This window comes from Dermacentor variabilis, chromosome 2 (genome assembly GCF_050947875.1).
Source record: "Dermacentor variabilis isolate Ectoservices chromosome 2, ASM5094787v1, whole genome shotgun sequence".
In the NCBI taxonomy this organism is placed as follows: Eukaryota; Metazoa; Arthropoda; class Arachnida; order Ixodida; family Ixodidae; genus Dermacentor; species Dermacentor variabilis.
In genome coordinates this window covers 180,163,831-180,185,909 of record NC_134569.1, presented here as the reverse complement: position 1 = coordinate 180,185,909, position 22,079 = coordinate 180,163,831, and the positions used below count along the sequence as shown (strand labels likewise).

Here is a 22,079-nt window from a genome sequence, read left to right as displayed (position 1 = left end):
AACATTGGTTAAAGATATTGGCCTGTAAGATGTTACTAGCCTAAGTTTCTCCACTTGGTCACTCTTAGGGATGAGTATGGTATTAGCTTTTCCAAAAGAAGGCGGCAAAGTTTTGTTATCATACGCATCATTAAACAGCTCTGTTAGTAACGGCGACAGTTCTTTCTTAAAAGCTTTATATAAACACGCGCCCAGACCGTCCGGTCCAGGTGATTTGCCTTGGTTCAAATCATCAATCGCTTTTTCAACTTCACGTTGTGTTATTTTCCATTCCAATCGTTGTTTTGTATCGTCACTCACTCGCGGCATCCGAGATAGAAAGGCCCTTCTGAACTCGTCTATATTCACTTCTTGAAACGCAAAGAGTGACTGATAATACTCTAGAAACGCTCGGCCTATACTCTTACTATCGTCGGCAACTGTGCCGTTCCATAAAATTCTGTCGACATGATTCCGTCGAGCTTGCGCTTTTTCGAGTCCCAGCGCCCGTTTAGTGGGCGTCTCTCCAGCTACTAATGCATTTGCTCTTGCTCGCACAATCGCACCTTGATACCGTTCCTTGTCAAGCTGCTCGATTTTTTCTTTAATGGCTCCTACATCTTGCTTATACGTCCCAGGCTCTTCGCACTCCAGCGCTATCAGCTGCTTAAGTGTCTTTCGTAAGCCCCTTTCTTTCATTTCCTTCTCAAATCGTAAGCAGCTCGATCTTTCTAAAGCTTTCATTTTTACGTTTTGTTTGAAGTATTCCCATTTCTCTGCTATTGTTTCACTGTTTTCTTCACTTACTTTCCTGACGGCCTCACGTACTGCCTCTACAAATGGCTCGTCTTTTAGTAGTAAGGCATTCATTTTCCATAGTTCCCAATTAAAATCTTGTTTCTTCCTCTCCGTGCCTATATGACATTTCACAATGCAGTGATCTGAAAACGATACTGGTGCCACCGAATAACTACGGCACTTTGGAATTATGTCTTGCGATACGTATATGCGGTCTAACCGCGCATGACTACTACCTTGGAATCGTGTGTACATTACTTCCCGCTCCCCCTCCAGACACTCACAGACATCGTCCAGTTCATTATCACTAATTAGCTTAGTCAACACACTACTGCTTTTATCGCGAATACCAGCATTATTGACTCTATCCCGAGCCCTCAAAACACAATTGAAATGCCCCAACAAAACCATGCACTTATCAGTGCTAATATACTGAAAAAGGTTCGCAAAAAAATGGAGCACGTTATTCCACAGCATTCGGTGCATATATGCACATGACTCTGAATTCCAATTCACGAAAAACAATATCACAAAAAACGATCCTTCCGGTTTGACATGAAAATACATTTTTAACAACAAGGCCAGGCAACTTCTTAACAAACAGGACACAACCGGCGGACGTCCCTACCGCATGGCTCACGACCGCATAATATCTAGTCATGAAACGCCGCACCATGCTCCCGGTCTCCTCCTCTCCGTCAGCCTTTGTCTCCAGGACAGCTAGAATGTCTAGGTCTTGGTCAGCGGCCAACCGTAGGACTTGGCTTTGCCTACGCTTGGCCGCCAACCCTCTCACGTTTAGTGTGGCAATAGTGAGCGACGGATTAGGAGCCATTGTGAACTAAAGTATGAGATAGACCCGGAGCATGGCGCTTACCTTTCACGACCAGCCCTCGGCTAGCCGCCTCCGGGACCACCCGTCTTCCCGGCGTTATTCTTTTGCTGTGCTTTGTCACCAGGCTTTCTCTCGGGCGGAACATTTGGCTTCGGCTTGAAGACCGACCGCCTCCCAAGAGACCTCTTCGCTGGTGGCCCGTCACTTGTGCTGGATGCCGCGCTGTCCTTATCTCCGCCCTCGTCACGGGGGCGCTTGGAGGTGGCACCGAGACTAGCCGCCCGGTCCCCGTCGTTTGCATCCTCGCTTTGTTGCATCGCTGAATCAGTCTCCTCCCGTTCGCCTTCATTAGCACCTGCCTTCACAGGGTCTTCGTCCCTCTCGACACGTGCAGGCCCAGTCGCCTGCTCAGCACCCCCGACTACCTTGGCTTGAGCGACCTCCGGTACCGTCGTGGCATTTGTCGTCAATGAAGGCACTTGCACACGGGCTCCCTTAGCAGCTTCTTCTGTCTCGACTGCATCCATGACGTGCTCTGCAGCAACATCACTCGCTGCTGGTCCTGTCACGGCCGCGTAAGATTTAACGCAGTCAGCGTCGACGTGGCCGAACCGTCTGCATCTCGAACAGCGGGGGACTTTGCAATCACGGCGTACGTGTCCTGTCCCTTGGCAGCGCAGGCACTGCATGGGCCGCCCAGGTACGACCACCACTGCCAGCTCTCCGCCAACGCGGACCTGGTGAGGCAGGTCTTCCACTTTAATGCCGCTTCTCAGCTTCAGTAGCACGGTCCGGGTGGTCGAGGTCTTGTCTCCCATGCCTTGGACGCGCCAACGCTCCCTGCTCACCTCTTCTACCTTGCCGAAGGTTGTGAATGCCGCCCGGACGTCCTCGTCGGAAACGCCGTACAACAGCCAGTGAAGCCGGAGTTTCACCTCCTGGTCCTGCGGGTCGACGATGACACATCGACGCCCTTTCACCTGAAGCTCTTTCAGGGCCAGCAGGCGTTTTGTTGCAGCTGCGTCACTGAGGGTCACGGCCCAGACGTGATTGACCTGGTAGGCCCCGAGGCACACAACTTCCGGCAGCAGGCTTGTGGGCGTAAGCGCATTCCGAAAATCCTCGACCTTGTACGGCCTCGCTCTTACATCACCGTGTAAAAAGACGGTGTTGAGAACAATTCGTCCTTTTGGGAGTTGGGGCAAAATAAACTAGTAGTCCCTTTCGTCGTCGTTGCTGAACCTGTTTCCGCGGCCCAAAGTGACCGCTGTCGGCGCCCCGCTTGAGGCCATGATTCAACGATCCGATCAGCTCGGCTGCCGGAAGCAGAATGACAGCGCCACTCTGCTAGACTTTTTTTTCTTTATTACATGGAAAAGAAAACTGAAGGTGTATTACAAAGTGGACACAACTACACACTTAAAACTCAGGCAAACACACACATACACCCAACAAGTGCATCCAGTCTGGCGGAGGTTCCTGCACAGCGTACACGCTTCTTACATGCGCAGCACTTTCTCGAAACTCTGCTATATGCTTCACCAGGGGCTCAAAACGCGTAGTACTGGCCAGGCACAGTATTCCGACAAATACGACTGTTAATGTTTGTCACAGTGGGGATCATTCCTGTTCAGCAAAATCTTCGCTTCTTCGTAGTCTCCTGTCATTCTTAAAAAAGATATTCGTTTAAAAAAAAGGTTAGCAGAGCGTGGTTTCGATCCACGGACCTCTGGGTCATGCGCCCAGCACGCTTCCACTGCGCCACTCTGCTAGACTTTTTTTTCTTTATTACATGGAAAAGAAAACTGAAGGTGTATTACAAAGTGGACACAACTACACACTTAAAACTCAGGCAAACAAACACATACATCCAACAAGTGCATCCAGTCTGGCGGAGGTTCCTGCCCAGCGTACACACTTCTTACATACGCAGCACTTTCTCGAAACTCTGCTAGATGCTTCACCAGGGGCTCAAAACGCGTAGTACTGGCCAGGCACAGTATTCCGACATATTCGACTGTAAATGTTTGTCACAGTGGGGATCATTCCTGTTCAGCAAAATCTTCGCTTCTTCGTAGTCTCCTGTCATTCTTAAAAAAGATATTCGTTTAAAAAAAAGGTTAGCAGAGCGTAGTTTCGATCCACGGACCTCTGGGTCATGGGCCCAGCACGCTTCCACTGCGCCACTCTGCTAGACTTTTTTCTCTTTATTACATGGAAAAGAAAACTGAAGGTGTATTACAAAGTGGACACTACACACTTAAAATTCAGGCAAACACACACATACATCCAACAAGTGCATCCAGTCTGGCGGAGGTTCCTGCACAGCGTACACACTTCTTACATACGCAGCACTTTCTCGAAACTCTGCTAGATGCTTCACCAGGGGCTCATAACGCGTAGTACTGGCCAGGCACAGTATTCCCACAAATTCGACTGTAAATGTTTGTCACAGTGGGGATGATTCCTGTTCAGCAAAATCTTCGCTTCTTCGTGGTCTCCTGTCATTCTTAAAAAAAGATACTCATTAAAAAAAACGGTTAGCAGAGCGTGGTTTCGATCCACGGACCTCTGGGTTATGGGCCCAGCACGCTTCCACTGCGCCACTCTGCTAGACTTTTTTTTCTTTATTACATGGAAAAGAAAACTGAAGGTGTATTACAAAGTGGACACAACTACACACTTCAAACTCAGGCAAACACACACATACATCCAACAAGTGCATCCAGTCTGGCGGAGGTTCCTGCCCAGCGTACACACTTCTTACATACGCAGCACTTTCTCGAAACTCTGCTAGATGCTTCACCAGGGGCTCAAAACGCGTAGTACTGGCCAGGCACAGTATTCCGACATATTCGACTGTAAATGTTTGTCACAGTGGGGATCATTCCTGTTCAGCAAGGTCTTCGCTTCTTCGTGGTCTGCTGTCATTCTTAAAAAAAATATTCATTTAAAAAAAAAGGTTAGCAAAGCGTGGTTTCGATCCAAGGACCTCTGGGTTATGGGCCCAGCACGCTTCCACTGCGCCACTCTGCTTTTTTTTTCTTTATTGCCAGTCCTCGACATATCACAACACAAATTCCTAAATGATACAAACAAAGACCAAAGACGCAAAAAGGAATGAATACACAAACGAAACAAAGAACAGTAATATTTACATTCGTTGCCGTCCGCTACTGTGGCACGACGTTGTCGGATTAAAATTCCTTTAGTGCTGCAAGGGGTTCAACCCTCGACAGCCACTCAGGAACAGGCTGTTGCAACTTCTGCACTTCCACATACCATTGCATGGATTCACAAAAGTGCAGACGCGCCGGTCGGGCATCCAGGTCACAATGGTAACCCGACATTCTTGCGCGCCATAAACAGTGGAGGCCCGTAAGCCTGATCAAGTCGTACGGGAAACCTTCGTCGTCGTATACTGGCAGAAACCTGATTCCGTGGGGATCTATAGGTAGCTCCTTTTTTAGAGTCCTTTGTAACACGTCCCAGAAAAAGACCCCTTCCCAACAGTGGATGAAGACATGATCTATGCTTTGTTTTTTGTTTTACATATAAGGCAGTGGGTTCCCCATGCCATGTAGAACCCACGTTGTTCAAGGAACATTTTCACAGGTAGAGTACCGGTGTGTAATTTAAAGAAGAACGATTTAGTGACTGGTTGAACTGGCATCTTCTTCACCCTTTTCAATACATCTAGGCCTGGGCCTCCACTGTACGGGGCTCTGTACATGGGTACCAGCAAAACAGTGTCACATAAATCACGATATAACTTTTTCCGTTTTACACTCCACAAATATGCACTAGAAAAATGAACACGCAAAAAGGAAACACTCTGAATTATTTCCCTAAAGAAACCACGAACTGGTCCTGGCATTGTTTCGGTGCCTACAACGAATTCGGGAAGTGATCTTGACAACCTCATTTGGATAACGGTGCGTAGAAATGGGTCATTTGTGTCTCGAAAAAAGAAGAACCTGTTTACTAGTTGACGCAAGAAGAGGTGCGCCAACCCCAGACCACCATCCTTCACGCGCCGGAAGAGATTATCTCGGCTACATCGCTCCCAGCTCGATGCCCACATGAAAACAGCGAACACGCGGTGCAGTTTCTGCATATTAATCCGGGAGCATTGTAGTACCTGCATTACGTACCAGATCTTTGTTACGAGAAACATGTTGCACGCTGTTGATTTCGCGAATATTGACAGGTGACCGGCGTTCCATCGGTCGGCTTTTTCTTTTATTTCTTTTTTCCGCTCCTTCCAGTACTCGCTGCTGTCCTTGTAGGCATCAAGGGGTGCGCCGAGGTACTTAACTGGCGTCGTGATCCAGGTGACGTTCGAAAAGTGGTCTGGTGTGGAAGCCCATCCCCCGTGCCAAAACCCCAAACATTTCTGCCAGTTCACGAAGCTATTAGTGGCATTACCAAACTGTCTGACGATACTCACAGCGTTCAATACACTTTGCGTATCTTTACAACATACAACCACATCGTCAGCATATGCCAATAACTTCACCTCTGCTGCTTGGAGGCAAAATCCCTTAATGTATTCATTTTCAATGATGGCCTGACATAGCGTTTCTATGTAAACACAAAACAGGAGTGGGCTAAGTGGACAACCCTGGCGTACGGAGCGCTTCACGTTAATGGGGGCCCCCAGCATTTGATTAATTATAAGTCTCGTATAGGAACTCCGGTACGCCATGGTCACTCCCTCAGTGATTATGTAGCCAAAATTAACATGTTCTAGGATGGTGAGCAATATCTCGTGAGAAGCGCAATCAAACGCTTTCTCCAAGTCAAGCTGGAGGATCGCAACTGCATCACACATGGCATCACAACACTCCAGAACACACTTCAACTTATGGATGTTAGTAAAGATGGTTCTTCCGCGAATGCCACACGTCTGGCGTGGTCCGACTACTTCCTTAATGACTCACTGCATACGCCGTGCCAGCACCTTCATCAGTATTTTGTAGTCGCAGTTAGTAAGCGCTATGGGTCTATAGGAGGAAAGTTGCTTGAGCTTCTCGGTCTCTTCTGTTTTAGGTGTTAGTACTGTATGGGACTGGCCGAAGGATGGTGGAAATATTTTCATTTCGTATGCTTCATTGAAAACTGCGGTCAAGATAGGAGCTAGGTGGCTTTTGAACGATTTGTACCAAGCGCTACAAAGACCGTCTGGACCTGGTGACTTGCCAGGGTTCAGGTCTTCGATGGCCTTTATCACTTCCTGTTCAGTTATTCGTCCTTCCAACGTTTCTTTAACGTCACTCGACAGCTGTGGCATTCGCTGCAAAAATAAGTGCTTGAAACTTTGCATGTTGACGGGCCTGAATGCGAAAAGCTTTTGGAAATGTTCAAAGAAGGCGCGCCCTATATTCTTCATAACAGTTACTACCACCCCGTTATATTCGATGGCCTCAATCTGTTTGCGTCTGGAGTGCTTTTTTTCTAATCCCAGTGCTCTTTTCGAAGGCATTTCCCCGCATGCTAGTCTTTCTGCTCTCGCACGCACGAGCGCGCCTCGATAACGCTCTTCATAGAAAACCTCGAGCTTTTTCTTAATAGCACGCATATCTTCTTGATAAGCGCCGGGTTGCATGCATTCGAGCGCCACAAATTTTTCCAGTAATGTTTTTAAATTCCTTTCTCTTTCCTTCTCTTCATGTCGTAGCACGCTGCTTGTTTCAATTGCCTTGATTTTAATAGTTTGTTTCAACAGCTCCCATTCCTCGCCCAACTTCATAGAACTGTCTTTTCCAAAAGAATTCAGAGCATTCACTACCGTTTCGTTAAATGTATCATCCCGTAGAAGCTCAGCATTCATTTTCCACAGTTCCCAGACGAATTCTTTTCGTTCTTTTTTGCGGCCCACCCTGCATTTTACCAGGCAGTGGTCAGAAAAGGATACGGCAGTAACTGCATAGCACTGGCATTTTTCTACTGATTCATATGATAGATAGATACGGTCTAATCGTGCATGACTTATTCCCTGGAAGTGGGTGTACCTCACTTCTCGGTCAGCCCCGAAACACTGAGCGATATCCTCTAATTCAAACTCGTGTATGATCTGCGCCATGATATCGCTGCTTTTGTCGTAAATTACGCGTCGCGTAGACCTATCCTCCATGTTGAATACACAATTGAAGTCTCCAACACAGGCTATCGTTTTGTGCACAGAGAAGTGGTGCTTCAAGTTCAAAAAGAAATTTACCCTTTCTTGCACTGTATTAGGCGCATAAATGCACAGCACGCGCCATTGGACATCGCAATAGCTGAAATCACAAACGACAAGTCGACCGGAAGAGCACGAGAAGTAACCGTCTATAACCAGGCCTGGAAGCTTCCTCACGAACAAGACACACCCCGCCGAAGTCCCTAAGGCGTGGCTCACTACCGTATAGTAGTTGTACGTGAACCTTTGCACCATGCCCCCGGTCTCCTCCTCGCCGTCTACCTTGGTTTCTTGCACTGCTAAAGCGTCGAGGTCGTGGTCCACTAGCAGTCTATACACCTGACTCTGTTTCCTTTTGGCGGCCAGACCTCGAACGTTTAGCGTGCCGAGGCTAAGCGACGGGTTGGTAGCCATTACTGATTTAAACGGGAGGGGAGAAGGCCCGGAGCATGGTGCTCACCTTAACGTCTAGCTGACCGCTGTAACGTAGCCCAGCCTAGCGGGAGCGCATTGCCCAGCCGGCAACCCTGAGCTCCCAAGAGGCTGTTGCGCGTTCTCGAGTCGTCGGCGTGCGTTGCAATAAAGTCAGTCTTTGTTCTACACTCGCCTTGGTGTGCGTGTCGTTACTCACGCTCGTTACAACCGCTAGACACCTCCGTGGCCATCCGGTGGCCGTCGTCCGAGTTCGTCTTTGGTCGGCTTCGGGGTGAGCCTACGGTCAGCCTCCAGGTTAGGCTTAGGCTTGAGGGTGGAGCGCCTGCCGGGTAGCGTCTTAGCCGGCGGCGCCTCGTAGTCACCGCTGGCCTTTCCGTCGACTTTCTCCTCCTGCTGCAGGGACCTCTTCACCGGTGACGAGACGCTTTTGACGCGGGCGCTAGCAGGGGTCGCGTTGTCGTTTTCCGCTGCCTCCGTAGTATCAGTAGCCGGCTGGCGGCTCTCATTTTCTTTCTGGGCCACCCTGACGCTGATTAGTGCGGTTTCTGGCTCGTCGGAAGGAGGGACACTATTCGGTCCTCCTTTAGTCGGCGTCGTCGTCCCGCTCGCTTCTGCCACTGCATCGCCGCTTCCAGCTCCCTTGGCCGCTTCCTCGGCCTCGGTCACGTCCATCGTGTGGTCTGATGTCAACGGCTCGCTTTCCGCCGACCCCGCGGCTACTGCGTATGAACGTACACAGTCCGTGTCGCTGTATCCCAAAAGCCTTCACCGGGAGCAACGGGGAACCTTACATTCTCGACGAACGTGACCAGAGCCCCGGCAGCGCAGGCACTGCATGGGGCGACCTGGGGCTACGACCAGCGCAAGCTCGCCGGCGACGCGGATCTGGTGGGGAAGGTCGTCGACTTTCAGTCCAGCCTTCAGCTGCAGCAGCACAGCTCGGGTCGTCGAGCCCTTGTCGGAAACGCCATCCACTCGCCAGCGCTCCCGGGTTACTTCCGTGACTTTGCCAAAGGAAGCCAGCGCAGTCTTTACGTCTTCATCATCCACACCATGAAGAAGCCAGTGAAGAAGAAGCTTCACCTGCTGTTCTTTAGGGTCGATGACCAGGCAGCGACGCCCCTTGACCTGAAGCTCCTTCAGTGCAGCCAGCTTTTGGGCCGCCTCGGCTGTCTTCATCGTCACCGCCCATACGTGGTTGATTTGGTACGCTCCAAGGGCGACGACGCCAGAGAGCATACCAAGAGCTTGAAGCGCGTCCCGAAAATCTTCTACACGAAACGGGCGAACAGGAGTGTCGCCGTGCAAAAAAACTGTGTTTAACACGATGCGTCCTGTAGGTAGCCGAGGCAAAATAATCTGGTAATCCTTATCTTCCGATGTCGAAAGCCTGTTGCCGCGGCTAACAGCCGCATAAGCCGCTCCACTGGAGCTCATGATCCCGCGATCCGTTCAGCTCGGGAGCCGGAAGCAGAATGCTGCGCCACTCTACTAGACTTTCTTTTTCTTTATTACATGAAAAAGAAAACTGAAGGTGTATTACAAAGTGGACACAACTACACACTTAAATAAACTCAGGCAAACACACATCGAACAAGTGCATCCAGTCTGGCGGAGGTTCCTGCACAGCGTACACACTTCTTACATACGCAGCACTTTCTCGAAACTCTGCTAGATGCTTCACCAGGGGCTCAAAACGCGTAGTACTGGCCAGGCACAGTATTCCGACAAATTCGACTGTAAATGTTTGTCACAGTGGGGATCATTCCTGTTCAGCGAAATCTTCTCTGCTTCGTGGTCCCCTGTCATTCTTAAAAAAAATATTCATTAAAAAAAGAAAGGTTAGCAGAGCGTGGTTTCGATCCACGGACCTCTGGGTTATGGGCCCAGCCCGCTTCCACTGCGCCACTCTGCTAGACTTTCTTTTTCTTTATTACAAGGAAAAGAAAACTGAAGGTGTATTACAAAGTGGACACAACTACACACTTAAAAGTCAGGCAAACACACACACACATCGAACAAGTGCATCCAGTCTGGCGGAGATTCCTGCACAGCGTACACACTTCTTACATAGGCAGCACTTTCTCGAAACTATGCTAGATGCTTCACCAGGAGCTCAAAACCCGTAGTACTGGCCAGGCACAGTATTCCGACAAATTCGGCTCTAAATGTTTGTCACAGTGGGGATCATTCCTGTTCAGCAAAATCTTCGCGGCTTCGTGGTCCCCTGTCATTCTTAAAAAAAATATTCATTAAAAAAAAGAAAGGTTAGCAGAGCGTGGTTTCGATCCACGGACCTCTGGGTTATGGGCCCAGCACGCTTCCACTGCGCCACTCTGCTAGACTTTCTTTTTCTTTATTACATGGACAAGAAAACTGAAGGTGTATTACAAAGTGGACACAACTACACACTTAAAAGTCAGGCAAACACACACACACATCGAACAAGTGCATCCAGTCTGGCGGAGGTTCCTGCACAGCGTACACACTTCTTACATACGCAGCACTTTCTCGAAACTCTGCTAGATGCTTCACCAGGGGCTCAAAACGCGTAGTACTGGCCAGGCACAGTATTGCAACAAATTCGACTGTAAATGTTTTTCACAGTCGGGATCATTCCTGTTCAGCAAAATATTCGCTTCTTCGTGGTCTCCTGTCATTCTTAAAAAAAATTCATTTAAAAAAAAAGTTAGCACAGCGTGGTTTCGATCCACGGACCTCTGGGTGATGGGCCCAGCACGCTTCCACTGCGCCACTCTTTTTTTTCTTTATTGCCGGATTTCTCCTCCTACAATGGACAGGAATTCTTCTTGGAATTCGACATACATACACTTAGGTTGTATTAAAAACGAGACTCGTACTTTGTCTCGTGTTGTTAGGTTAGTACGGCTCTTGGGTTACCAACTGATCAAACACAGGTAGCCATTCTGGAGGATCGGAAAGTGTCCTGTAGACGTCGCGGACGTACATAATAGCGTCTCTGGAGTACACTTTTGACGGTTGTGATTTAACATTCTCGTGTCTTACATCCATTCGCGTCTTCCATACACTGTGTATTGTCAACAGCATCAGGAGATCACACGGCACGTCCCCTGTCTGATCAAACGGCAGAAATCGAATCCCGTGAGGTGTAAGTGGAAGTTGCTTTTTGAGTGTCCTTTGTAAGATGTCCCACAGAAGAACAGAGTCTGAACAGTCTAAAAATACGTGCTCGATAGTTTCGGGCTTATTGCATATTGTACAGTTCGTACTCCAAGGGACAAAAATACCTTTTTCTTTAAGCCAGGGTTTTACAGGGAGCGTGCCGGTGTGAAGAAAGAAGAAAAGCGTCTTGGTCGACGCTCTAACAGGCATCTTTTTAACGTGACTCAAAACATTACGCTCTCGTCCTAGTACATATAAGGAACGATAGATCGGCCCAGGACACATCACATCAAGCAAGTCTCTGCACAATGTTTTCTTTGTTACAGCCTAGAGATATTCAGTCGAAAAGTGACTTTTCAAAAAACGAAAAGCATCAACGACTTCTTTCATAAACCCTTTCAATAGAACATGATTAGTAGAATACGATGACACTATGTATTCGGGTAACGCCTGGCTCAAAAACACTTGACAAATACTCTGCAGGAAGGCATCGTTCTGTTGCCTCAAGAAAAAGAACCGTGTAACAACTTGTTTAAGAAATAAATGCGATAAGCCCAGCCCTCCGTTTTTAACCAACTGAAATAAGTTCAGACGACTAGTACGCTCCCAGTTCGACCCCCAAATAAAGACAGCAAACAGTCTGTGTAACTTTTGCGCAGACATCCTTGCCTTGCAAAGCACTTGCATCATATAGAAAACTTTTGTTACGATGAACAGATTGCACACAGTTGCACGTGTAAAGATTGAGAAATCGCGTCCGCCCCATTTTGTTGTTTGGGATTTAACCCGGTCAATTTCACCCGCCCATTGGTCTTTGTTTCCGCGATAGTGTTCCAAAGGAATGCCAAGGTATTTGCCCGGCGTATCGGTAAACCTTATACCTTCGAATTGAGTCGGCCTCTCGTCCCATTCACCGTGCCAGAATCCTAGGCATTTTTGCCAACTAATGGCGCTTCCAGTTAGGCTGCAAAATGTTTTCGCTTCCTTAATGGCACTTTCGAAGCTTTTTGAGTTCGGCAAAAGATTACGATGTCGTCTGCGTATGAGAGGATTTTAATTTCGTGCGTTAAGAAGCGATAGCCGCGTATCGTTTTGTTGTTCAGAATTTTTAAACAGAACGGTTCAAGATATATGGCGAATAGCAGGCTTGAGGCTGGGCATCCTTGGCGCACACTAGACCTTACTGGGATTCCTTCGCTAAGCTTTTTGTTAATGATAAGCTTAGTAGTACAGTTATATATGCCATTTTCACGCCTTCACTTATTACGCTGCCTACGTTAACTTGTTCTAGCACTGCGAACAGTATGCCATGTGCGACTTTGTCGAAACCTTTCTCTAGATCTAGTTGAAGCATTGCTATCTTTCCGGAAAAAGCGTCGCAACCTTCTAGTATGCTTCTGGTGGTATGTATGTTTGTGAATATGCTTCTTCCTTTAATCCCGCATGTTTGATGTAGGCCAACTATAGCTGTAATTACTGACTGGAGTCTTCTTGCTACTACTTTCATAAAGATCTTATAATCTACATTTGTCAAACTTATGGACCGATAATAATAATATTTGGGGTTTTACGTGCCAAAACCACTTTCTGATTATGAGGCACGCCGTAGTGGGGGACTCCGGAAATTTTGACCACCTGGGGTTCTCTAACGTGCACCTAAATCTAAGCACACGGGTGTTTTCGCATTTCGCACCCATCGAAATGCGGCCGCCGTGGCCGGGATTCGATCCCGCGACCTCGTGCTCAGCAGCCCAACACCATAGCCACTGAGCAACCACGGCGGGTGATATGGACCGATAGGACTCTACTGACTGCAATTTGGAGGGTTCATCGGTTTTAGGAATTATAACTGCGTGACTTAGTTTGAACGATGGAGGCATTTGTTTACTATCGTAGGCTTCTGCTATAACATGGTATAGTATTTCTGCTACTTCATTCTTAAAAACTTTATAGAACGCTGATCCGAGGCCGTCTGGCCCAGGCGTCTTTCCTTTGCTCAAATCTTCAATTGCTTGTTTGATTTCGTCTCTAGTAATTTGTCGTTCAAGCTCTAGTTTAATATCCTCGTCAAGCCTTGGCATTTGCTTAACATAGTCATTTATAAATATATCCTTTACTTGCACTTCGTTGCCAAGCAAACTATGGTATCGCTCTACAAATGCTGTTTCAATGACGTTCTTATCTGTCGAGACTTCGTTTTGGTAGCGAATTTAATTTATTTCGTTTTTTGTTGCATATCTTTTTTCTTCACCAATCGCCCTCTTAGTTGGTCTTTCGCCAAACCAAAGCCTCTCTGAACGCGCTCTAATAACAGCGCCTTCATATTTTAGAGCGCAGCTCTTTGGCGTCCGTTCCTGGGTTTCGCGTCGTCGTCGGCGTTGTCGTCGGCCTCGTAACCAGCTCCGCCCCCCTTTCATCCCCCCAGCGCTAGCAGCGACCGAATGATACCGCTGGATGCCGCTGACGCCGCTAGAGAGTCAAGATAACGTGACTGCATAGAACACCGTCGCCGCCATGCAGAAAGAGGAGGAAAGGGTCCCCCCCCCCTGTTCTTGTGTGGCGGATAGGGTGCTCTTCAGTTGCCGACGCGCCGGTTATTTCACGTAGGCCCCGGCACGTCGACGAATACGTGACCACCTTCCCACGGCTAGACCTGGTTCTTAGCGCTGCGGAAGCGAGGGTATCATATTGTTTGTGTCGGCATCGGCGGCGTTGTCCCTGAAACCAACTCCGCAGCTGGGGTTGACTCACTATCGGCGTCAGCGGCATCAGTCAGTCGCTGCTATCTCTTCCCTCCTCCCTTTATCGTGTTGTCCGCTTGCTGCGCGCGCTTCTGCCCCCATCGTTTGCCGCTGGGTGTACACGCCGCCCCCCTCCCCCCTCTTCCTGCGAGTCTCCGGTTGTCAAAGCGCCGGCTCGAACTTAATTCCTTTCTTCGCTCCTCCTCCAATGCAACCCCTGTGCGGTGGCAATCAGAGAGCCAGATCGGTGGCGGCGGATCTGTATATGTGCACCGCCCGAGCCGAAATTGCCGCTGCCGTTCGCCCTGTGCGGTGGCAATCAGAGAGCCAGATCGGTGGCGGCGGATCTGTATATGTGCACCGCCCGAGCCGAAATTGCCGCTGCCGTTCGCCACTGCGAAATTATCTGCCAGTTCTTTCTGAGCCATGAGCGAGACGACCGATGGAAGTCCTCCGTCTGCTGCTGCTGCTGCTGCTGCTAAACGAGCTGCCAGAGCAGAGGCCCAGCGCCGTCGCCGTCAGAATCCAGAGGTGCGTGCCGCCGAAGCAGAAGCTTACCGTCGCCGCCGTCGAGATGATCCAGGAGTACGCGTCGCCGAAGCAGAGGCTAAGCGCCGCCGCCGAGAAGACCCTGCCGTTCGCGCCGCCGAAGCGGAGGCTCATCGCCGCCGTCGAGAGCAACCAGCAGTAAGCGAGGCTGAAGCAGAAGCTCATCGCCGCCGCCGAGAAGACCCTGCAGTTCGCGCCGCCGAAGCGGAGGCTCATCGCCGCCGTCGAGAGCAACCAGCAGTAAGCGAGGCTGAAGCAGAAGCTCATCGCCGCCGCCGAGAAGACCCTGCCGTTCGCACCGCCGAAGCGGAGGCTCATCGCCGCCGTCGAGAGCAACCAGCAGTAAGCGAGGCTGAAGCAGAAGCTCATCGCCGTCGCAGAGAAGACTCTATCGTTCGCGCGGCCGAGGCCGAGGCCAAACGCAAACAAAGGCTCGCAAACAGTCAGGGTGCAACAAATGCTTTCCGGCGACAGTTTACAGACAATCCGTTTGGAAGTGTGTGTTCAGTGTGTGATCGGCTCTGGTTCCAAAATGACGTGAAACCGCTTCCGGATACGTGCCGTGAGAATCTCCGGTGTGCGTTTCCCAACTCGGACTTGTGTCAATTCAGACTGTGTTCTTCATGCATGCAATCTGTGCGGAAAGGTGACATTCCTCATTTTTCGACAACAAACGGTTACAAATATCCCTCGAGGCCAGCGCACCTTCCACAACTTAATGCGGTGAGTGTAAGACTCGTATCTCCGCGAATCCCATTCATGCAAGTGCGATGACTGATGCACGGCGGAGGCCAATATGGCATTAAGGGTCCAGTTGTGAACGTTTGCGTTGACGTGGACGAGATGGTTACATCGTTGCCCCGTGCCATCGAACAAGACCGCGCTCTCAATGTGCATCTGAAGCGGCGTATTCTCGCGAAGACGACCTACTTGGCGGGGGCAGTGAGAAAATGTGATTTGCTGCCGTGGCTCAAGGTGCTTTGCGATAGCACACTATACAAGCACTACAACATCAAGTGCGACTTTGCCCGTTTGGGTGATATCACTGAAGTGGACAAGCAGGACGAAATTGAGTCGCTCCCGGAATGCGCGGGCCTCAACGATCCCATCCAGGCGGCCACAGCCATGACGTTGGCTCAGCACACCTTGATATGGGATGAAGACAAGTTTCTTGTCATTGCTCCCGGTGAGGGAAAGAAGCCCCTGAGCATTCTTTACGACGAACATGCGGAGGAGCTCTCCTTCCCACAGATTTACCTCGGTGAACCACGCCGAGTGGACGCCAGTGCCAAACCAACCGTCTTCACGCACGCCATGAGCGAGATCCGCAGGTCTGATCGTCGAGGTGCCACCCCACAACACGTACTGTACATGGCCATGAAAGTGTTTAGTCACCGAGTAGCCAGCGACATGTCTGTGGCCTTCCGCAACGTCAGAGCGGTGGAAACCCTAACGAAACAACAGCTACTCGACAAGGACTTCGTTCAGGAAGCGGTAGAACATGACATGGCTTTTATGCATGGCATACCCAATACCGTGCAGTACTGGGCCAGGCGCAAGAAAGACCTCTTTGCCATGATCCGCCAACTGGGTAAGCCTACGGCGTTCCTCACACTGTCTGCCTCGGAATTGCACTGGCCCGAGCTGTTAGTGTTGCTTCAGCGACTTCGCCTACAACCTGATGAGACTGCAGTTGCCGTAGAGGAAATGAACAGCATTTATCGTGCCCAGCTAGTAAATGACGATCCCGTAGTCTGTGCCATCTACTTCGACCGCCTGGTGCGCATCATTCTAAACATACTCCAGAATACCCGGATATCCCCCTTCAGACCATACGTAGTGGTCGACTACATTAAACGCATCGAATTTCAACATCGCGGGTCGGCACACGCGCACATTCTTCTCTGGCTTGATAATGCCCCCGATGAGGACCTCTCCATGCACATGCCCCGAACTCTGCACATGGCCACTACTCTGCTTTCGCTGGACACCACGTACTTGAAGCGGGAGCGCACGCAGGTGCACCAACACACCCACACCTGCTACAAGCGCAACAGCACCAAGTGCCGCTTTAACGTCCCCTTCATGCCCATTGATGAACCCATGGTCGTAGTGCCTTTCCCGAGTGTGGAGAGTGAGGCGCAGAAGAAACTCATCGAGATGCTCCAAATCAAGTACCAAGCCATGCACCAGGCTTTGGAAACGACCAACTATGATTCACTACAGCAGTTCTGGGAACATCACGGCATCACGGACAGGGAGCAGTACATTTCGGTTCTCCGAGCAGGTACACCTCGTCCCACCGTCATGCTACCCCGTACCATGCAGCAAAAGCGGGTTAATTACTTTAACCCATGGGTGGCGTCCGTTCTAGATTCAAACATGGATCTTCAGATCGTGCTCGACACGTACGCGTGTGCTGCCTACGTGGTAGAGTATGTAAATAAGGCCAATCGAGGTATGTCCAATCTGAACCGTGCGGTGCAAGAAATTGTCAAGGATAAGGGGGACATGGATTACACGCAGGCACTGAGACACTTGGGCGTGAAGATGCTCAATGCGATCGAGCTCTCAGCACAGGAGGCCGCCTGGTGTTTGCTCAAGCAGGACATGTCGCAGGCTAGTCGCAAAATTGTCTTTGTAAACACTGCCTGGCCTGAGGAAAGGACGCGCATCCGGAAGTCTAACGCTCAAATGGAGGAGGAACGCTTGGACGAATCTAGCACGGCCGTTTGGAAAAGGACTATGATCGAGCGCTACGAAGACCGCGCGCCTGAATTGGAAGCCGTCACTCTGGCAGAGTTCGCTACAGACTACAACATCTACACCTGCAAGAAGAGAGTTCAGCGAGTGATACTTCGCTACCGCGGTTACTCCATCGACGATTCAGTTAACTTCAAGAGAGAACATGTCCTACTCTTCTTTCCGTTTCGTAAGGAGGTGGACATCTTAGACCAAAATTGTTTCGAGCGGCTATACGAGGAAAACACTGACGTCATTCGGGAGCACAAATCACGCTATCAGAGTGATGTAAATATTGAAGACCTCCGTGCGGTTTGTAATTCCCTGATACGACCCAATAACGAGGAACGGGAGACGGCTTCTGAGATTTCCGATGTGACCGTGCACCCGGCAGCCATGGAGAACGACGACTCTGATCTCCTAGACATTGGTGCAGTCGAGTCCAATGCCCCGTTTAAACAATGCCCCGCCGTGTGCACGCGCCAAGACGTCATGAGCAGAGATCAGTACCTGGACACCATGCGGAAGACAAATGATGAGCAGTACGAGATCGTCCGAGAAGTCCTACACCGACTGACAACTCCGAACTCTCCACCACTGCAAATATTCTTCACGGGAGTGGCTGGATGCGGCAAAACATTTGTACTGCGCCTGATCATGGACCTCTACAACAGGTACTGTAACCCTGCTGGCCCATACAATCTAAACGCATATGTGGCTTGCGCTACAACAGGAAAGGCGACGGTGGCACTAGGCGGAGTAACTGTGCACGCAGCGTTCAAGCTTAGCCTCAAGACAGACAGCGGACTCAGGGACAACGAGTTGAACACCTTCCGCTAGGCTTTCAGGAATGTCAGATGCGTGATTATCGACGAAGTTAGCACGATGTCTGCTGATATACTTCACAGAATCGACTCGCGGCTCCGCTCCATCACCTGCAAATATCTGCAGCCCTTCGGAGGGTTGGACGTCATTCTCTGTGGGGACCTGCGTCAGCTTCCCCCCGTTCGTGCAGCTGAGGTGTTCAAGCGCGTCAAAACAGACGACGTGTTTAACACAGAAATCGCGTGGCACCATCTCGCCTACTTTGCACTCATTAAAGTGGTACGACAAAACAATCTCAGGTTCTCCACGTTGCTTTCCAAAATTGGAGATGGTGTCGAATTAGACCCCGAGGAAATCTCACTTATCGAGAGTCGGTTCGTTCCACAGCAGGAAGCAGAAGCTTCTTGCCCCGGTGGCATACGCTTGTTCTACTCCAACAAGGAATCTGATTACTACAACACAACAAAGGCCATAGTAGCACAGGATAATGCTGTACCATGCACGGCACAGGATACAATCGTTGGGTGTAGGTCTATGCAAGAGCGAACAGAGGCCATGCGTAAGGTCGAAACCTTACCCAAGGCCGAAATAGGAAATTTGCCAGCAAATATAATGCTGTGCATTGGCAAGCCTTACATGATCACCCTCAACGTGGATGTTTCCGATGGCCTTGTTAATGGATCGGTGGGAACACTGAAATTCATCGAAAACGACACCCATGGGAAACCGCTACGCATATGGTTGCAGTTCGGGGAGCTTGGCTCCAAACTTGCGATCGGAACCGTAGCGGCCGCAAAATCACACCAGTTACGCAAGCTCAACAGAAACATTCAACCGAACTGGATACCGATTGAAAGGCGTACCGTCACCTGCGTTATCGATAAGAAGACGAAGGTATCGGTAAGAAGATGCCAGCTTCCCGTTGTGCAGGCGAGCGCCATTACCATTCATAAATCCCAGGGTGGCACATATGATGAAGTCGTGTACTCCTACGCCAAGAATCATCCACAGAAGTTGGTATACGTGGCACTGAGTCGCGCTACAGACATCAACGGACTCTACCTGACCAATGTTGACAACGACTTCACATTCTACCACGGAAAAGCCAATCCGGACAGAAAGCTAGCCGATGAATTTCGTCGGTTGCAGTCCCACAAACTTGACACCATCACCGCCAAGTGCCTCGCCATGACTGAACAGCCGCACTACTTGTTGATCTCCGCTCTTAACGTACGCTCCCTTGCCGCACATGCCAAGGACGTACACCACGATCACATTCTGCGCCATTCCTCTGTACTTTGCTTTGCTGAAACCTGGATGGATCCCGAAGAGCCTCTCGAAATCATACATTTCCTATACTGCTGTGGTGCTCGCAGAGACCACAACAGAGCGGCGGGAGTCGCTATCTACTTGCGCACAGGTCTCTCTGCAATACCAGTCGAAATGTTTGGCACGTCACATGAAGTTGGCGAACTGTGCGCCGCAAAGTTGCCCAACGGCTTGCTGGTAGTAGCTGCCTACTTCGCCGCTACCGCACTCACGAAAGACGTCGTGCACTTCCTGCAACTCGCATTAACCGTCCATCGATCCACACCGATGTTAGTAGTGGGGGACTTTAATGTTGACATAAAGACAAACAGCAATTTCCTAACACTTATGCGGGAGAACATCCCGTTCCTCTCGCTCGTAACGCGTCCCACGGCTGTGACAACTTCGCGAGGCACTTGTATAGATCTCGTCTTTGAGAATCAAGCATTGGTGTACCAAGTCGAACATATATCAGTCTATTCCTCCGACCACAAAGCTTCCTTCATGACTGTCAAGAACTGTTAGTGGAGTCTTTGTTAAAGGAATACGTGTGAAAAATAAAAAAAAAATTCTGTGATAGCGCATACATGTGTTGCTCCATTTCTTTGCCTCAATCTATCCAAAAGGTGAAACAGCTTATTTGCTGCGCTCAAATTTCGCATTAGGAAGTAACGTAATCGTCGGTTATTTTTCTTCTTCCATCTGTTCCATCTGTCTTTTAACATCTTCGACTTCACTTTTAAACAAACCCGGTATTGTAGTCTCGGCGTTCAAAAGGAAATCAAGTGTGCACTGTAGTTCTTTTTCCTTTTGTTTTTCTTTATGTCGTAGTATGCATGATCTGTCAATTGCACTTAGTTTAACTTCGCACTTGAATTGTTCCCAAGCTTCGATGAAATTGGTGTGACTTGTGGACACTATTTCCAGTTTCTCGCGTACTATTTGGACAAATGTGTCATCGGTTAAGAGCTGTTCATTTAAGTTCCACAGTTCCCAGTTGAATGCAGAGACTTTACGCTTTCTACCTATTTCAAACATTACGAAGCTATGATCACTAAAACTAACATATTTCATGGCATAGTTACAGCACATAGACATAACATCCGAAGAGATATAAACGCGATCTAATCGTGCGTGGCTTTTGCCCTGAAAGTGGGTAAATTGCACTTGATTTCCACGGAATATGTCCCCTACATCGACAAGGCCACATTCATCCACCAACGCCTTAAGCTGTAGGGCACTTTTGTCCCGTACTGGTTCATTCTTAACTGAGTCTTCGGGTATGCAAATACAATTAAAATCGCCAAGCAAAATGAGTTGCCTGTCACACTTTAGAAAGCCAGCGACACAATCAAAAAAAACTTTTCTTTCTGAAATTTGGATCGGCGCGTACACACATATAATTCGCCATTGTACTTGGTTTAAATAAAAGTCGCACACTGCTAACCGTCCGTCATCGGAGGTGATAACACCCTCTTCAACGATTCCAATACCTCGTTTCAGAAAGATAGCACAACCGCCAGACTTTCCAACGGCACGGCAAACACAAACGTTGAAATCTAATGCGTAAGTTTGGACCATGCGGTCCGCCTGCTCCTCGCTGTCTATTTTTGACTCCTGTAAGGCTAGAATATCGATAGTATTTTCTTTTAGCAGAAGTCTTAACTGCACTTGCCGCTTTCTTGCTGTGAGACCGCGCACATTCAGCGTGCCTATTATTAATGCTGATAAGGACGTTGAATTCACAGAAAGCGACAGGTCAAGCGGACCGCTGGGTGATTGTGCCGAATTGACAGGACGCACACTTACACTGTTATATCGCACAAATTCTGAGTGCTTCGTCAAGGATGGCGAAGCCGAGGCGTTTTCCTTGTCGGTAGGCATGGCGACGTTTCGTGCTGCGCGTCCCGCTCCAGTCTAGCGGTAAAGTCGTCCCTCGGACAGCGCCCTCCGCTAACGCGGAGGCCCTGTCGATGTAGTCCTCCTGTCTGGAGGCACGTTGGACTTCACCTTCAGGGGTGCTCTACGGTGGGACCCTGCCTTTGGGGGCGGTTCACCGGCGTTGACCTTATCTCGGTTGTCGTCTTCGATGGTATTTTCTCGTGGTCCCTTTGAGACAGCGACGCCAGGGTTGGTTTTTCCTCCTTCCGAGTTGATGTCCTCCATTGCGGTTCCGCTCTCTTCCGTCTCGTCTGTCTCGCTAACGGCAGAACAGTTGGTAGGAGTTTTCACGGCCTCTGGAGTATTCTGAGGCTCGTCGTTCTTTCCATTTTGAGTGACCGCAGCTTTCATAGGTCCCTTGTTTTCGGATGGGACAGAAGGCGTGGCACCCGACGTTGTCGGCTTCTCGCCTCCACTGACGGTCTCCTCCGCGTCGACATGGTCCATGAGGTGCTCATCGACGGTGTCGCTTCGCCCAGTTCCGGTCACACTGGTGTAGATACGCGCGCATTGACTCTCGTCGTGGCCATAGCGACGACAGAGCTTGCAACGAGGAACTCGGCACTCGCGCCGTATGTGACCGGTGCCATGGCACCGGAGG

The 22,079-nt window shown here is 49.6% G+C and overlaps 2 protein-coding genes and 3 non-coding genes across 5 annotated transcripts; 2 read left to right on the top strand and 3 right to left on the bottom strand.

Moving 5' to 3' along the window:
- Positions 1 to 3,311: 3,311 nt before the first annotated feature.
- Positions 3,312 to 3,383, bottom strand: TRNAM-CAU (transfer RNA methionine (anticodon CAU)). Its single transcript has one exon. It is a non-coding gene; the product is annotated as a tRNA-Met (tRNA).
- A 770-nt stretch (positions 3,384 to 4,153) lies between these two features.
- On the bottom strand, positions 4,154 to 4,225 carry TRNAM-CAU (transfer RNA methionine (anticodon CAU)). Its single transcript has one exon. It is a non-coding gene; the product is annotated as a tRNA-Met (tRNA).
- Positions 4,226 to 10,497: 6,272 nt separating this feature from the next.
- Positions 10,498 to 10,569, bottom strand: TRNAM-CAU (transfer RNA methionine (anticodon CAU)). The gene has a single exon. It is a non-coding gene; the product is annotated as a tRNA-Met (tRNA).
- Positions 10,570 to 15,505: 4,936 nt separating this feature from the next.
- On the top strand, positions 15,506 to 18,244 carry LOC142570575 (uncharacterized). The gene has a single exon (XM_075678947.1). It carries the CDS (start codon positions 15,506 to 15,508, stop codon positions 18,242 to 18,244), a length of 2,739 nt encoding a protein of 912 aa, XP_075535062.1.
- A 548-nt stretch (positions 18,245 to 18,792) lies between these two features.
- LOC142571088 (uncharacterized) lies at positions 18,793 to 20,181 on the top strand. Its single transcript, XM_075679379.1, has one exon. It carries the CDS (start codon positions 18,842 to 18,844, stop codon positions 20,060 to 20,062), a length of 1,221 nt encoding a protein of 406 aa, XP_075535494.1. The 5' UTR covers positions 18,793 to 18,841; the 3' UTR covers positions 20,063 to 20,181.
- The last annotated feature ends 1,898 nt before the right edge of the window (positions 20,182 to 22,079 follow it).

What these genes read in the sequence shown, in the direction of transcription:
- LOC142570575 (XM_075678947.1), top strand. Translation starts at nt 15,506, where the DNA reads ATGGTTACATCGTTGCCCCGTGCCATCGAACAAGACCGCGCTCTCAAT.
- LOC142571088 (XM_075679379.1), top strand. Translation starts at nt 18,842, where the DNA reads ATGCTGTGCATTGGCAAGCCTTACATGATCACCCTCAACGTGGATGTT.